The sequence below is a fragment of the Caretta caretta genome, chromosome 1 (assembly GCF_965140235.1).
Source record: "Caretta caretta isolate rCarCar2 chromosome 1, rCarCar1.hap1, whole genome shotgun sequence".
In the NCBI taxonomy this organism is placed as follows: domain Eukaryota; kingdom Metazoa; phylum Chordata; order Testudines; family Cheloniidae; genus Caretta; species Caretta caretta.
This window is the reverse complement of record NC_134206.1, coordinates 343,454,022-343,470,447: the sequence shown is the minus strand read 5'-3', so window position 1 is coordinate 343,470,447 and position 16,426 is coordinate 343,454,022. Positions and strand designations below refer to the sequence as shown.

The window sequence follows — 16,426 nt, the reverse complement described above, 5'->3', positions numbered from 1 at the left end:
GTAGCTGCATGTGGGTGATGAGTGAAACAATTCCATGATAGCTCTAGTTAATAAGGTATTAGACACAGTCAGAGCTCAAAAGACATGAAGATGTCTTGTGTAAGTGTACTGGGTGGCAAAGACTTTGCACAATAAAAGACTCATCTTGCAGAGAGGTCAATATCTCTTCAGTAGTACATGGGCTCATCCCATCTCATGATGTACTAACTAGAGGCTTGATCCAAAGCTCATTGGAATCTATGAAAAGACTTCCACATTGACTTCACTGGGCTTTGGGTCAGGCCCTGAGAGCATTTCAGTTTCAAAACTTGCATTATCCTTGCTTCCTATGTACTCTGAGCCCGATTCAAAGAGTTAACACTGACATATAAAGCCCTCTATGGTCTGGCCTCTCCCCTTCATCAACATAACTGAGATTAGCTGGAGAGCTTTTGCCAACAGTCCTGAGAGTTGAACTTCCAGATCTTGCATTCACTTCCCTGGCTGGGCTGATTTAGCCTCAATTTTATTGGCTTCTGGTTGTTGTGGAAGACACATTAGCCCACATCTGCCTAGTGTGAGGTTCTTGCATCTTCCTCTGAAGCATCTCATGTTGGTTACGGCCAGAGACAGGACACCGGACTAGCTGGGTTTGATCCAGTCTGGCAGATCCTATTTTTCCAATGATTCACTCATATTTTCATCTAATGAGAGTGATGGAGGTGACTCTACTGTACTCTATTCCAGAGTGGGAGGCAACTATATTGACAGATTCTATGCTGGGCACATTGTATAAAATTTCTCTATGTTCCTCCAGATGGTCGGGTAGACACATTTTCTAAATCTCCAGATAAAACCAGAAAGGCTGGCAGCTGTTCACATAGTACCTTTGGAAATCACTGAAGGCTGCAATTTGGATTAGGATTTTGCTCAGTGGCTCCTTGGCAGTTTAAAGTAGGTTTTTCTGGAGAGCAGCCACCATTCAGATTAGCACTCAAAAAGCTCACAGCCAGTTCTTCAGCAACACAGGGAATTTTTTTTGTGTGGGGCAGGGAAGGTGTCAAACGGTCCTGATGGTTGCTGGCATTCAGAATCCAGGCAATCAATAGAATCAACCTGAAACTACTCAAAAGGGGGCTGGGTGTCAAGGCATGGAGAGGCAGAGAAATGTTTATACAAGGTGCTCAGACTTTTCTAAGAATGTGACCGGTGACAAAAGCAAATCCACCTAAGGAGAACACTCAGCAAACCCAGTAAAACCTCGATCCCTGGGAACCTTCAACCGGGATCTCATCCTTCGCTAATTGTGACTTTCTAAAAGTTTGGCCAGAGAGCTGAACAGAAGCTTTAAAACTAAAACCACCCTGAATGGATTAGTCTGATCCTTCTGAGTCTTTTTTCCAAATGGCTGGCTATCACATTGTGTGAGATTGGGGATTCCAGCATCTTCTGTTACATGCAGGAGCATACAGCTTGCACGCATGAGCAGAGTGCCTTGAGTACTTCCAGCTAATACCTGGTCAGTGCTTGGAGAAGGATCTTTACTGGGCCAAAGCCAGAGGTCCTCACTCAGGTAAAACTTCTATTAAAGTCAGTGGAAATTTTGCCCGATATCTTTACTCAGGGATTTGACCCGAAATTAGAAATGAAAGGTCCAAACCAGAGAAGTTTCTAGGGTCTTATTGCTTAAGAATGGGACAATAGATATGGCGGCTGCATAGTACCTCTAAGTATGATCTTGCTCACACCCCAGCATCTTGAAATAAGAACCCCACTGGGTATCCTAGTGTAAGTGTGAGTGTTCAAGGGGCGAGAAATCTTTTTCATCAATCAAAATAAAATCTGGTGAGCCAGATAAACCTGCTTTGCCAAGAAAACAGATTTAGTAATGCTGCGTGACTGGCATTATCTTAAAAACGACTGGTGTGGGGCTAGTCACATTTCAGCCCTGCCCACGCTACAATTGTAACTGAGTCAGGGGATCCAGCTCTGTTGTCTCCCGGCCTGGTTACAATACACTTAGAAGTTGTAGTGTAGATGGGTACCCACCATATTCTCAGAACTAAGCTAAAATATTGGACACTTTAGGGATTTAACCTAGTTATGGGGACAGGGTCAGACCCCACCAACACTACGACTTCTAACAATGTTGTATCCAGCTCAGGGGACAAAAGTGTTATAATTGGATCCCCTGATTCTGTTACAGCAGGTGTAGATGGGGCTTTCAATTCAGTCTTCACTACCACAACACCCACAGCCAGTGGAGGTAGGGGAATCGGATCATAGCAACGACATGCTGGGGTTACAAGGGAATTGCACCTAGTATGCAACCCATCCCAGCCTTGAAAAAACACCACTGTACAACTGTCTAGGTACTTTGGGGGAAGGTCTTTGCCTTCTTTTGAATCATTACAGCTTGGTCTACACTACACAGTTAGGTCGACGCAAGGCACCTAACTCTGGAAGTGTCTACACTAAAATTTCTCTCCTAGTAACGTAACTGCCCCGCTACTCTGTCTTAATAACTCCACCTCTGTGAGAGGCGTAGAGTCAATGTCGATGCTGTTAGGTTGACACAGTGTCAGTGTAGACACTGTGTTGCTTACATTAACTGTTACTGGCTTCCAGGAACCATCCCACAATGCCCCACGCTGACAGTACGCTCGATATAAGCACTGGTAGTGATGACGCACACCGCCGACACAAATGTAGACCCACACGAGCAATGTAATTACTGCGGCGACTGTATACCGATGTAACTTAGGTTGACTTAACTTTGTAGTGTCGCCATGCCCAGAGTTTTGGCCACCGCAAGAAGCAGCACATTGAACTGGACAGGCTGCCGCTGATCCCGTGTACGAAACTTAGTGCTTCCCAATTCTTTGCTGGAATTGCATAGACCCCATTTCCTTCAGACTCATACTTAATGCATCTCTCCCATGCATATGTTCTATCATTTCGCCTTGCAAATGAAGGAACAAAATTATTTAGGCACTTTCCTTGCCAGCATAACAACAATAGACACCTGCTAGATCTCTAGTGCATAAAGTATTTTATAATCATATATCCTACTCTGGAATTTCTTGCCTCTCACAAATGCCCTGTTTGCCAAATGGTGTAGGGAAAGTGACACACACAGGACCAGATCGTCATCTGGTGTAAAGCATCATAGCACCACTAAAGCTGATTTACATGACATGAGGGTCTGACCCGCATTCAAATGCTGTTAGAACCACAGCAGAAAGAAGCAATGGAGGCCTAGCTTCCCTGCTGGACTGAGACAATGGAGAAAAATGTTTCTTTCACAGAAACATTGACAAGCTGCTGGCACTAAATGGATTTGGAGCTGTATGTCCTGTCTCTTCAAAGACTGTGATACTTGGGAAAGAGAGAGGGATGGAGGGAACTGACTAGTTGGCACTTAGTGAAAAGAAGAGCACAGGAGCAGAAAAAGAACTCGCACAAGTGGACCATAAGCATGAGGTCACCTGTAAGAGCTGCCTACTGTGGGTGAAATCCTGGTCCTATTGAAGTCAATGGGAGTTTGGGCCATGATTTCAATGAAGCCAGGATTCCGCTCCCATGTAGTGCAGAGGATTTCAAAAGCCTACTACATTATTCTGAATCACTAGTGTTGTTATAAATCAACCCTGTTACAGGGGTTGAGATCAATTGTTCTCTATGTCCAGCACGGTTAAGACAAGAAGCAGTCGGCTTAATCTACAGCAAAGAAGATTTAGGTTCAATATTCAGCTTTTTTTTCTGACAAAAGGAATGATTAAGTACTGGAATACATTGCCAAGGCAGGTTGTGGAATCCCCACCACTGGAGGTTTTCTATGAATAAGTTAGACAAACACTTGTCAGGGATGGTCTAGGTCAGTAACACCCAGACCTCAGCGGTTCAGAAGCCAAATTAGCGATCAACATTACCCTAAAGAGACACAGTAGTGTGAATTCATTGTTTCTTTTACTACAGTACTATTCGTATTTAAACAGTATGCCAGGGAAATATTTTGTTTATATATATATATTATTCTCACAGCAAAAAAGGGTTAATAACTTAGTGCAATTTGATAACTTAATTGGTTAATAACATAGTCAAAGCATCCTGAGTGGTTAATAACTTAGACTGGTTAATAATTAGATCACACAGTGGTTTACTATCATGTGCTGCAAAGCACCACAGGAGACTCATTAAAGAGACCCTTGCGGCTTGCGAACCACAGTCTGAGTATCACTGCTCTAGGTATATCTGGTCCTGGCACAGCACAGGTGGCTGGACCAGATGACCTATCCAGGTCCTTTCCAGCCCTACATTTCTCTGCTGCTGTAATAAAGTTTGTCTCACAGATGCCTCCCATTCTCATTTGGGATCGTCCTGACCGGCACATTCACATTCACCCTTCCTCATGGCAGCTATAGCTGCTGCTAACATGGCAAAGACACATGGGCAGAGGGTAGAAGAGGCCAGGGGAGGCTAAGCCTCCCCAAACAGCCAGCCCGCCACATTTGGAGTGCGCCGCTGCTGAAAGGGGCTCTGGCTATAGCCCTGTCTGTGGCCCCACCCGCGCTCTGCCCTGAGGCCCTGCTCTCACTCGTTCTCTTCCGCACGAGGCCCCGCCCACCCTCCGCCTCTGCCCGTTCCTGCTCCGCCCACATGGGGGCCGGGAGAGGAGGCGTGCCCAAGCAGTGAGCGGCTGGCCAACTGGTCCACTGGCAGGCGGTCTGGGACATGAGGGAGGAGGCAAAGAGGTGCGAGCGGCGGGTGGGCCTCGAGGGAAGAGGTGGGGGGGACGGGGCTGAGCAGGGGCGGAGTGTGTGTGGGGCTTCAAGGGGAGGAGGCCGCGGGAGGCAGGGCCATGGTCTGGGATGCCCAGCCGCCCCAAATGGAGGAGTCACATGCCGCCCATGAAAAGACATCTCAGAAGAGTACTGAATGTATTTTTAGCTATCTTCTCATGGGATTCAGCAGCTGGAAATGAGGAAAGCCAGCACCATGCGACCTACCAGGTCTCGGTGCGTTGCCAAACATGCCATGAACCACAGTTTGAGAACTCTGCTGTGGAAGAGCAAAAGGAAGCATTTCCCCTACTCCAACGTGCATTAGCACATGCCTCTCTTGCTAGTCTTTAGCCATTAGCCATCAATGACATTGTGTTTCCGCCCCTTTGTGGTTTTTGATGCTCCCACAAAACAGTCTATGGTGTTGAGCTAAAGACAACATTGTCAAGTTGGAGAACACAAAGCCGGAGGTGGTTTAAAAATGTGCGTTATGGTAGACCCGTTCAGGCAGAGGGATTTCCTTACCATACTGGAATCACACTGTCACATTGTCACAACTGTCAATTCCCCCCATCTTCTGGGAGCCACTCAGAACAGTCATTATGGGGTAATTTATTTGGCTACCAATGCTGACACTAACTTACTTACCAGACATACACCTAGCTCACCACTTATCCACTGGCAATTTGTCTTTGTCCATGTGTACCTGGGCAGGCCCTGTCTCTCTATTAGCTATTTTACAATAGACTTGCTTATATAATATATAATTATCCTATATCTTCCTTTAGAAGCCACCACTTCTATGAAGTCTAACCACCTCCCCTGAAAGCTATAATCAAGTGTGACTTTTAGTACATTGAATTACCTCCCCCAAGGCTTGTATGGCAAACATGCAGCTAACTAACTGAACACAGGAGGGCAGGTTCTGAATAAAGACATACGGGCTATTGAATGAGTACAGGCCCAACTACATATGTAGGGGAAAGTAGCTTTACTAACAGACCCCTGAAATGCTGCTGCTGTGTTGTTTGGCTGAAAAACATCAGTACTGTCTCTTAAATTGAGTGGCTAAAGCCAAAACCCATCCACCAGCCCTGCTTGCTGGAAAAGGGGGATAAAGTGTTTAGCAAGCAAAGCAATGCAATGCTGAGCCAGGGGATTAAGGCACTGAATGGCCAGCCTGCCAAGAGTCGGTGTGAACTGCCCCAGTATTGTCTTGGATTGAAGGATTAACCTTTTACCACTAAAGGGTTTTATTTTTCTCCTGAGGAGGTCTAAGATTATGGGGCATTAGCATTTCTTGTTCACGCCATTATTCCAAACAGCATGGCCTGGGATTAACCCTGGGAGACCTGCTCCTAAACCCAGTCAGCTCCTTGCACTAAACAGACTCAAATCCCAGCCCCCTAATTAGACCAGAATTTAAAACACAAATACACAGGCTGGGGGCAGGGGAGAGAAAGCTACTCCAAGTCTTCCCAGAGCATAGGGTCCATGGCGTCTTTCTGGAGTCCTCGCTGATCACCACAGAAGCAGCAAGCGGGAGCTGTTTCACCTATTAGCACTTCTCTAGTAATCAGGGCTCGGCGAGGCAGAGAGAGAAGGGGCCGTTACAGTGAAACGCTCGATTCAATGGGCCATGACAGTCCAGTGTTATGTAGAACCATAGAGGTTTCAGGGGCACATGCTGGTACAGATCTGCCTCTTTTCAAGTGCCGCATGTAGTCAAGGCTTTGTCTAAATATCATGGTTCAAACTCTCAAGACTAGGTTTACATCTGCTAAGTTAGTGCCCGTGCTGGCAGCCAGACCCCAGAAGATGGCTCTGGGCCGTACCCAGACATCTCATCAGCAGCTGGTGGAGCTAGCAAGGGAACCTGATGGGCTGAGAGTGAGTTTGTGTGTGTATGGGGGTAGGGGGTGGGGGTGAGAAAACCTGGATTTGTGCTGGAAATGGCCCACCTTGATTATCATGCACATTGTAGGGAGAGTGGTCACTTTGGATGAGCTATTACCAGCAGGATAGTGAGTTTGTGTGTGTGGTTTTTGGGAGGGGGGTGAGGGGGTGAGAGAACCTGGATTTGTGCAGGAAATGGCCCAACTTGATTATCATGCACATTGTGTAAAGAGTTGTCACTTTGGATGGGCTATCACCCAGGAGAGGTGAATTTGTGTGGGGGGGTGGAGGGTGAGAAAACCTGGATTTGTGCTGGAAATGGCCCAACCTGATGATCACTTTAGATAAGCTATTACCAGCAGGACAGTGGGGTGGGAGGAGGTATTGTTTCATATTCTCTGTGTGTATATAAAGTCTGCTGCAGTTTCCACGGTATACATCCGATGAAGTGAGCTGTAGCTCACGAAAGCTCATGCTCAAATAAATTGGTTAGTCTCTAAGGTGCCACAAGTACTCCTTTTCTTTTTGCGAATACAGACTAACACGGCTGTTACTCTGAAACCTGTCTTAATAATATGTCCCAACCCCAAGCCACATTGGCCATGCCTGTAGCCCAGCACTGCCCCTGCAGATTCGTACCAGCTTTTGCCCTTGTGCAGATCCCACACAGCGGCATTTTAGCCTACCTGGACATGACGTGTGTCATTGCCTGATGGGGCATGGTTAAACCTGTGCTAGGTAAAGGTGCAGGCTCCCCATTTACTGGACAGGCCAGGGGCTTTCAGCAGCACTGACCTCTCTGGCTAATCCTTTCCTAGAAGGGGAGGAGATGAGATGAGGGGAAAGGAGACAGCTATTTGGGAGGGTTGTGGTCCTACAGATCAAGCTGTGTCATAGACTTTGCCCCATTCACCCTCTCTTTCTGGCCGTTGCTTCCACTTGGCAGTTGTGGGAGCGTCACTCAGCTCTCAGAGACTGGGGTGAAATCCGGGCCCTACTGAAGTCAATAGAAGCGTTGCCACTGACTTTAGTGCAGAGATGTATTAAGATTTATTGTGGCTCTAGGCACAAAGAACATTTGGGCCCCCCACCATCTCCCTTTCCATGGGGCCCCGTCCCCTGTTCCTCCCCTTCTCCCCAAGGCCCCGCCCCCTGGTCAGACTGGAAGCCGGGGTCAAGCCATGGCAAGAGCTGCCCGGTGAGCCCCAGACCCTCCACCTGCCCTGAGTGGCGCACCTCAGGGGATGGGGACATGGTCCAGGGGCTGCTCTCAGGCACCCCAGCCCCCCACCCAGGGCAGGTGGAGTGGGGCTCAGGCCAGCCCCATGTGGGAGAAGTGGGGGGTTCAGGTGAGTGACTCAGGCCAGCTCCATAGGGCTGGGGGAGCAGGGCTTGGGAAAGCCCCGTGTGATGTCCCATTTTCCCTGTAGGAAATATGCTCACCCTACCACAGCCTAGCTCCAGGGGCAAGAGGAAAAGCAGGGGGCGGGGCCACGATTCCAGCAGCGGTGATCCCCCCACTTCTATACAGGTTCCGGCGCTCCTACGGGGGCCCCCAAATTGCCCAGGGCCCCTGGGCACAGGCCCCATGGGCCTGTGAGTTAATCCACCCCTGCTTCAGTGAGACCTGGATTTTGCTCAGGGTTTGCATGAGCCCAGCTCTGTAATGTCTCCATCCTCTTCCTTCCAAATGCTGAGATGTCTCATGGGCCTCCTGGTGCCAGGGGCTTCCCATGTAATTTCCCCATAGCCCTGGTGGCCAGACTACCAGCCTAAGTGGTCGTCATGGTAACCTCACAGCAAACCACTCTGCATCGCATAGCATCACCTGGCTCACCTGTCTGAGCTTTGCTCCCACCATGGAGGCACTGCTGTCCAGCACGAACACAACGTTCTTCGGCAGCGGAGGGAGATTCTGGGGGGCGAAGTAATGCACGAAGTATCCATTCAGGATCTGAGGGAGGGAGAGAAAGTCAAGGACACATGGCAGGTCACAATAATGTCAACCACACCCATCACCAGGATACCTTTGCTGCTTGCAACTAGAGGGCATGGTCCTGCCCCCGGGGAAGTCAACAGATTTGCCATATACCTCAATGGGAGCAGTATTGGTCCTTAATTCTGAATAGCATTTTTCGTACTGATGACGTCCCCAAATGCTGAACAGAGCTAGATGCTGCTGCATGGTGCAACGGGGAATCAGAGCAGAGGCAGAAAAGAATTAAGTGGTTCTGGCTGAATGGGGAACAGAGATTTTCAGCTGAGATTTTAAAGGAGACAGTGGCATGGAGGGAGACAGGAAGGCTGTTGCCGTTGGCAGGAGCCACAAAGAGGACAAGGTAGGGCTAAAGAAAGCAGGGAATGGTGGAGGTAACTAAGGGCAAGGTCAGGCAGGGTTTAAAGACAAAGGCAGCTTTTGACTGGCTTCTGAACAAATGGAGTTGTCTGAGGATGGGCAGCACTAAAGGGCCAGGCATCTCTGCCCGACAGGAGAAGCGGACGGGGCTGTGTGGGTGGTTTCCGCTGCTGGGACAAGGCTCCCTGTGTGTCTTGCTTCCCTTTTGCCAGAGTTGCAGCACCCCGCAACCGGCACCCCGCAACCGCCTCTGCTGGGAAAGCTGGCAGTGACTGTGAGTGGGGAGCTGAAGGCTGCACCCCAGCAGTGCTGAGTCCCTTGCCAGACAGAGCCCCCTCCAGAACCCTCTGCACCCCAGCCTTTCAGTGCAACTCCAGGGCATCTGTTTCCCCTGCTGGAAAAAGTCCAGGGGAAGTGGACAGGGCTGTGCTGAAGGGACGAGGTGAGGTGGGGGCTGTGTCTGGCAGGGGCTCGGGTACTCACAGGGAGCAGCCTTCCCTGCTGACCCCAGCCCTTCAGCATGCCCCATTTGCTTCCCCTGGGCAGGTGGGAGCAAGACAGGCAGGGAGCTGGGTCCTGGCAGCGAAGACCATCCGACAGCTGCGAGAGAGGAAACCTTCTTCAACTGCCAGGTGGTGAGTACTATCCTGCCCCTGGGGGTACCAAGCACCCCTCCTGCCCTGCTTCTGGCCCCCATGAGTACCAGGCCCCCTTTCCCCTCCCCAGCCCCTGTGAGGGGGTCACACATGGGACATGAATCTCCGAAGTGGGGGCTCCGCAAAAAAAGTTTGGGAACCTCTGGTCTAGGTGAAAGAGGATGAAGGCTTGGACGTGGATGCCAAGCAGAGGTGGGAGAAAGGCAGTGAGGTTGCCTCATAATAGGCGATGCAGAACCACTTGCCATAATTCATGGAGGACGTTGACAAGCTGGAAAGGGTTCAGAGAAGAGCCACGAAAATGACTAAAGGCTTAGAAACAGGCCTGGTACTGATAGACTCCAGGAAAACCATCTCTTTAGCTTAAGAAAGGGAAGGTGAAGGGGTGACTTAACAGTCTCTAAGTACCAACACGAGGAATAAATATTTAATAATGGGCTCTTCAATCTAGCTAGGAAAGGTATAACAGCATCCAACTGCTGGAAGTTGAAGCTAGACAAATTCAGATGGAAATGAGGCATACATTTTTGACAGTGAGGGTAATTAATCACTGGAACAATTTACCCAATTTATCCATCACTGGCAATATTTAAATCAAGAGTGGACGTTTTGCTAAAAGATCTGCTCTCAGAATTCTTTCGGGGCAGTTCTCTGGCCTGCGTTATGCAGGAGGTCAGATTAGATGATCACAATGGTCCCTTCTGGCCTCGGAATTTGTGAATCTCTTCAAAAATATGCATACACTGAACTTTGTCTGAAGTGCACCCGTGTGCTGAGACATTGAGCAGAGGCTGTGTGGCTGGCCACCTCCCCACTGAAGCTATCAAAATAGGACTGACGCGGGTCTTCACACAGGGGTGATTTTTCAGCCTATGTGAATAGCTGGTGCAGCTAAAAGGGATATTGTTCTTTGTGTGCCTCTTTAGAGCATCAACCACAGCTATCTGCGTTCCGTTCACGAAATCTGTCATTTGCTAATAGCTGCAGTTTGGCTCATGTGAAAAATTGCTAGGTATGTGGGTAGAGCTGCCGGGTGACTTTGATTGACTGTTTTCTTACATATAATTTTTCCATTGTCCCCTCCATGTGAATCTTTAACGCTAAAAGGTAAAGTGCATGCTTGGGCTCTGAGTTTTAGTTATCTATCATGTGGGATTTAGCTAGTTCCCTGCAGGGACCGATGTTTTTATGTAGTAGTGAGAGTTCCCTTGTGTTGCTGTTGCATATCAGTGGTGTATGAAGAACACATACTCTGTGACAAGAGAAGCCAACGTGTGGTCCAATGAGCAGTATAATGACTGCCCTCAACTTGATTATAGAGGTGTGGCTCTGGTAGACTACAAAGGCATGCAATGATCTGGAAGAAAGCTACTCAGCTAAAGATGGAGTATCACGTGCAGGGACTAGTTGCCTCCCCTGAGTCACATTCAAGATAAGGGGTGTCAGTGTTGCCGGCTCTGAGAATTGGATCAGAAGTCTCCCAATAGCGGTTGTTTCTTAAAGGCTCAACTGCCAGAATCAGACTGCATTCGAATCTCAGCTTTCATGTCTTTTGAAAAAAGTAAGCTTCTAGCCTGCGAGCAAGGACACCCTAGAGGCTGAGAAACCAAAAGACAACAAACGAGAACCCAACATTTGTTATTTAAAAGATACAATCTCATGATTTTTAAGTCAGTTCTTGTGATTTTTGGGGGAAGGGGTAATTAATCATCGTTTGGCAGTACGAGGGTGGCTGCAATCTGGTCAATGTTACACCACTTAGGTGTGGCCGTTAGGCTCCTACAAGCTGCAGAAATGACCCTCCATTGGGTGAAATTTGTTATGGAATGTAGGCATCCAACACTGTTCAGCTACCTCTGGCATAGTCAATAGCACAAGGAAGGTCAGGCATGAGTACGGTACCTGCACATCCCCGACACTCAGCTCCCTGTTGACATCATATCGAATGATAAAATCCCCCAGAATGCCGTTGCGGGCAATCTGGGCTTGCTGTACAACGCTGGGACTGAAGGTCACTTTGGCTAATGTTTTCGTCTGGCCGATCACAGTAGAAGGAGGTGGGGAGACGTCATCTGGTAGGAAAACACAACCAGTGATATTACAGCTTTTCTATTTATGTCAGACAGATTCACCATGACGTTATGAAAGCAGGGAAGAGCAAAATAGCTGCACTAAAATAAGAACTACCCTTTTCCTTTGCAACTGTAACTGCATCCAGCCCTGAAATCTTATCGTGGGATGGACAGGTTTAGTTAACTTCCCGGCCCTGATGTTATTTTGGGGAGTGATCTTAAACCTGAAGGTTGGGTCTTCTCTGAGTGGCTGTTAAAGTACTCTTACCAAATTTTAAGAGAAGTCGTTTGTTCCCAGGTTCTGGGCTAAAACCCTGCTGAGTGGGGCAGTTCTTTGCTTCCCTTTCTTCCATGCAAAGGTAGCTGCATTTCAGTGAGATTGTACCAGAGTTCAGATCTGGTCTAGCAGTTCCCCAAAATTTGGGTGTGCCTACATCCATTTTTAGTACATGTTGAAAACTTGGTCAAATTCTCAGCTGATGTCAATTGGTATAGGTCCATTGATGTCAACCAGAGGTACTTATATGGCCACCATTACAATAGTATCTGAGCACTTGCAATGTTTATTCTAAACCCTTCCCCACCCTCCCAAGGCAGGGAAGTGCCATTATGCCCATTTTACAGATGGGAAACTGAAGCACAGAGAGACCAAGTGTCTTGCCCAGGCTCATACAGGTAGTTTGTGACAGAGCAGAGAACTGAATCTGATCTCCCAAGTCCCAGGCTAGCACTTTAACCATGGGATTGTCCTTTCTCTTTTACTGGCCGCTCCTGGAAATGGAAGCACTGAGAGAGTTTGAAATTTGCAGGGAAAGCAGTGAACTCATCCCATAGAAGAGGAAGGTCTCCCTTAGACCACTGAGAGAGTGCCCCTATTGCTCTCCATATAATTCAGGAGCAACATGGACGGGTACCTTCATTCACCCGTTGGAGGCCAACAGGGCCTGCATGGAACAGCCAGAGGAAGCAGGAAAGGGAAGAGTATATGGAGGCAGGGAAGGGTTTCCTCTTAAGCTTCAAGAGGGTCTAGGAGGAATTTCTCTGATGATCAGCTGGTGTAAATCATCATCGCTCCATGAGATCAATAGGGCGACAATGACCGATGCCAGCTGCGGATCAAGCCCTCCCTTTACACTTACAGGAATCTAATGCAGGGTTTCCAGAATCTAAAACAAACCCAGAAGCATTTCAAGACACCAGGGGTGAAATCCTGGCCCCGGGTCACCTCCTCTTTGAAAAAGCTGCTTCCTGTCCACCTGTGCTGTTGGACCGGATTTGTGTCCTAAGGGTACATCTACACTGGACTAAAAGACCTGCAGCACGGCTGCGGCCAGCCTAGGTCAGCTGACTCAGGCTCCTGGGGTTTGGGCTGTGGGGATAAAAATTGCTGCATAGACATTCGGGCTCAGGCTGGATCCCAGGCTCTGGGACCCTTCCCCCTCGTGGCAATTTTATAGTCCTGCAACCTGCGGGCCAGGAACCCAAGTCAGCTGACATGGGCTAGCCGTGGGTGTTTAACTGCAGTGTAGACACACCCTAAGAGGACACTATGAGGCAAATGAGGAAGTGTTAAGACTATTTAACAATTAGTCTTAATGGGTTTATAAGAGAATTACCCAGAGTCGTGACTTTAACGACTGTACACTCTAGATTTAGAATCATAGCATCATAGAATATCAGGGTTGGAAGGGACCTCTGGAGGTCATCTAGTCCAACCCCCTGCCCAGAGCAGGACCAATCCCAACTAAATCATCCCAGCCAGGGCTTTGTCAAGCCTGACCTTAAAAACTTCTAAGGAAGGGGATTCCACCACCTCCCTAGGTAACACATTCCGGTGTTTCACCACCCTCCTAGTGAAAAAGTTTTTCCTAATATCCAACCTAAACCTCCCCTACTGCAACTTGAGACCATTACTCCTTGTTCTGTCATCTGCTATCACTGCTATCATCTGCTATCACTGCTATCTCCAGCGCCAGAAGAATGCAAGAGGAGTCATAAATGAATATCTCTTCTATTGGATTTTATCTCAGTGTTGATTCCATTTTACTTATAAGGCTGCTCTGTAATGTGATGAATTGCCTAGAGTAACATACACTCCTCAGATACAGTGTACCAAATGTGCTGGGATTGACACTTCTTTTCATCCATCTCTTCTCTCTTCAAAGATCTTGGTTAACTGACAACGTGCGGGAACTGTCCAGAATTCATAACACTGTGTTAAAAGAATATTTGCATTTTCTGATTTACTTGGAGAGCTTCACCTTCGCCTCCCAGGGTTTTATCAGAGTTTAAAGTGTAGGCTGATATATTTCACAGATTCCATGGCCAGAAGGGACCACTGTGGTCATCTAGTCTGACCTCCTGTATAACGCAGGCCAGAGAACTTCCCTGAAATAATTCCTAGAGCAGATCTTTTAGAAAAACATCCAATCTTGATTTAAAAATGGTCAGTGATGGAGAATCTACCACAACCCAGAGTAAATTGCTCCATTGGGTAATTACTCTCATAGTTACAAATTTACACCTTATTTCCAGTCTGAATTTGTCTAGCTTTAACTTCCAGCCATTGGATCATGTTACATCTTTCTCTGCCACATTGAAGAGCCCATTATCAAATATTTGTTCCCCATGTAAATACTTCATGGACTGTAATCAAGTCATCGTCTCTTTGTTAAGCTAAAGAAATTGAGCTCTTTGAGTCTTTCACTATAAGGAATGTCTTCTAATCCTTTAATCATTCTCATGGCTTTCCCCAGATCCCTTTCCAATTTATTTGGTGCCAGTTGTGGGCACCAGAACTGGACACAGGATTCCAGCAGTGGTCATACCAGTGCCAAATACAGAGGTGAAAACACCTCTCTTCTCCTACTTCAGTGTTAGTAAAATGCTCCAGATCACACTGGAAATGGAAGCACCCTCTTTGTCCACATCATATATCACAGGCAGTGGCTATGCAAGCTTCCCCTATGCACTTCCCTCAAACAGAAATTTTCAGGGGGCTCTTACCTGGATACAGGTAAGTACACCACCTGGTGAATCTAGAGATATGGATTCTAGTTCCAGCCTTGTCACGAACTTCCTGTATGACTTTGGGCAAGTCAGATAGCCTCTCTGTGCCTCACTTTTCCCATCTGTTAAATGAGGATAATGACATCTAATCACTTTTGTAAAGTGCTTTGAGATCAAGAAGTGCTAGGTACAGCTTTGCAATTATCCAGCACCTTTCATCATCTCAAAGCACTTCACAAAGGTGGGAAAGTGTTATCCTCATTGTACGATCATGACGTACATTAGAGGCCTGGAGAGAGGGGTTAGGTGACTTTGCCAAGGACACCTAGAGAGTCACCAACAGGGGCAGGAATGGTGGAGGAAGTGGCTCAGACTCTGCCCAGTCAATCTTTGTCCTTTCCACTGAGAAGTCCAACAAACTAGCTAGTGCCCGTCGTGATGTGGAGACTTGTCAAATAAAATGGACATATAGCAAATACGGCCTGCTCCTTACTAGCCTGGCCTCCATTTGAACTAGAGGGGAAAATCTGAGATTATATTTAGGGGTAAATATCCAAAAGGGCTCGGCCCTCCCTTTTTATAGGTCTAATTCAGTGCTTCTCAAACTTTCATACTGCTGACCCCTTTCACATAGCAAGTCTCTGAGTGCGACTCCCCCTTATAAATTAAAAACACTATTTTTATATTTAACATTATTATAAATGCTGGAGGCGAAGTGCGGTTTGGGGGTGGAGGCTGAAAGCTCACGACCCTCTGAAGGGTCTTGACCCCCAGTTTGAGAATCTCTGATCTAATTTGACCTGCAGAATGAAATTCAAGTGATTGAGCTTCCATCTGCCTGATTCATACCCACAATAAGCTAGGAATGAAGGCAAATTGTTAGATTTACCCCCAGAATTCAACTGTAGGTGCAAATCAGGACGACAAAAGCAAAACCGTCCATGCTAAAATTGACCCCTGAACATCTGTCTTCATTTGATGTTACAGAGTGAAGTGCCCAAGCAATGAAGTTTAGAGGTGAAGCCAAATTCAAACTTGATCAGAGTTTGGGAGAGTCCAGATACAGAACTCCAGCCCAGAGCTCATCCTGAGCTTTAAAATGGGAGTGTCTGGGGAGGTGGAAGGAGAGGGGGGCAAAGCAAAACCTCCCTGCAGTTTGTGATTTTGAGCACCAGCTGCAAAATGGAAAGGAAACTGGGGTAACTACCATAGGGTCTGGTTTTACCTGGGAATGTGACGTTATTGTACATGACCGGCAAAACATTCTCACCAAACTGCTTCATAGGGAGAGAAGGGTGGCAGATGAGTAGATGGGCCCTTAGCAGGGAATTCTGGGCTCAGACGTCATGTGAAAAGTGGCTTTGTTTTGAGGTTATCTGTCAGAGCAGAAATTCCTGGCCTCAGCCTCCTCTGCGCTGTTTTATCTGTGTTACAGTGGCAGAAAGGGAGCAGACACCTGCCCAGCTCAGGAAATCATTTTCCCAAACTCATGTGCCCTCTGGCTTCCTTTTGGAAAAAAACATAAACCCAGCTGGTTTGTATGTTTGTGAGCCTGCTTACAAAGGAAACATACTAGAGAGGCCTGGCTTCGCTTTGTCAGTCAGAGAGGAAACCTAATCAGAACCCCCAAAACGGCCTATATCTTTAAAACAAACCAAACCTAGGCCCTGTATC

The 16,426-nt window shown here is 47.6% G+C and overlaps 1 protein-coding gene across 2 annotated transcripts in view; it reads right to left on the bottom strand.

The window, feature by feature from the left end:
• ITIH5 (inter-alpha-trypsin inhibitor heavy chain 5) overlaps positions 1-16,426 on the bottom strand; it is a 62,540-nt gene that overhangs the window by 28,152 nt on the left and 17,962 nt on the right. For both annotated transcript variants that reach the window (XM_048836651.2, XM_075124561.1), the window contains exons 6-7: positions 11,574-11,743; positions 8,497-8,613 (exon numbers count right to left, since the gene is read on the bottom strand). In XM_048836651.2, coding sequence (XP_048692608.2) covers positions 8,497-8,613; positions 11,574-11,743 — 287 coding nt within the window. The remainder of the gene's footprint in view (positions 1-8,496; positions 8,614-11,573; positions 11,744-16,426) is intronic.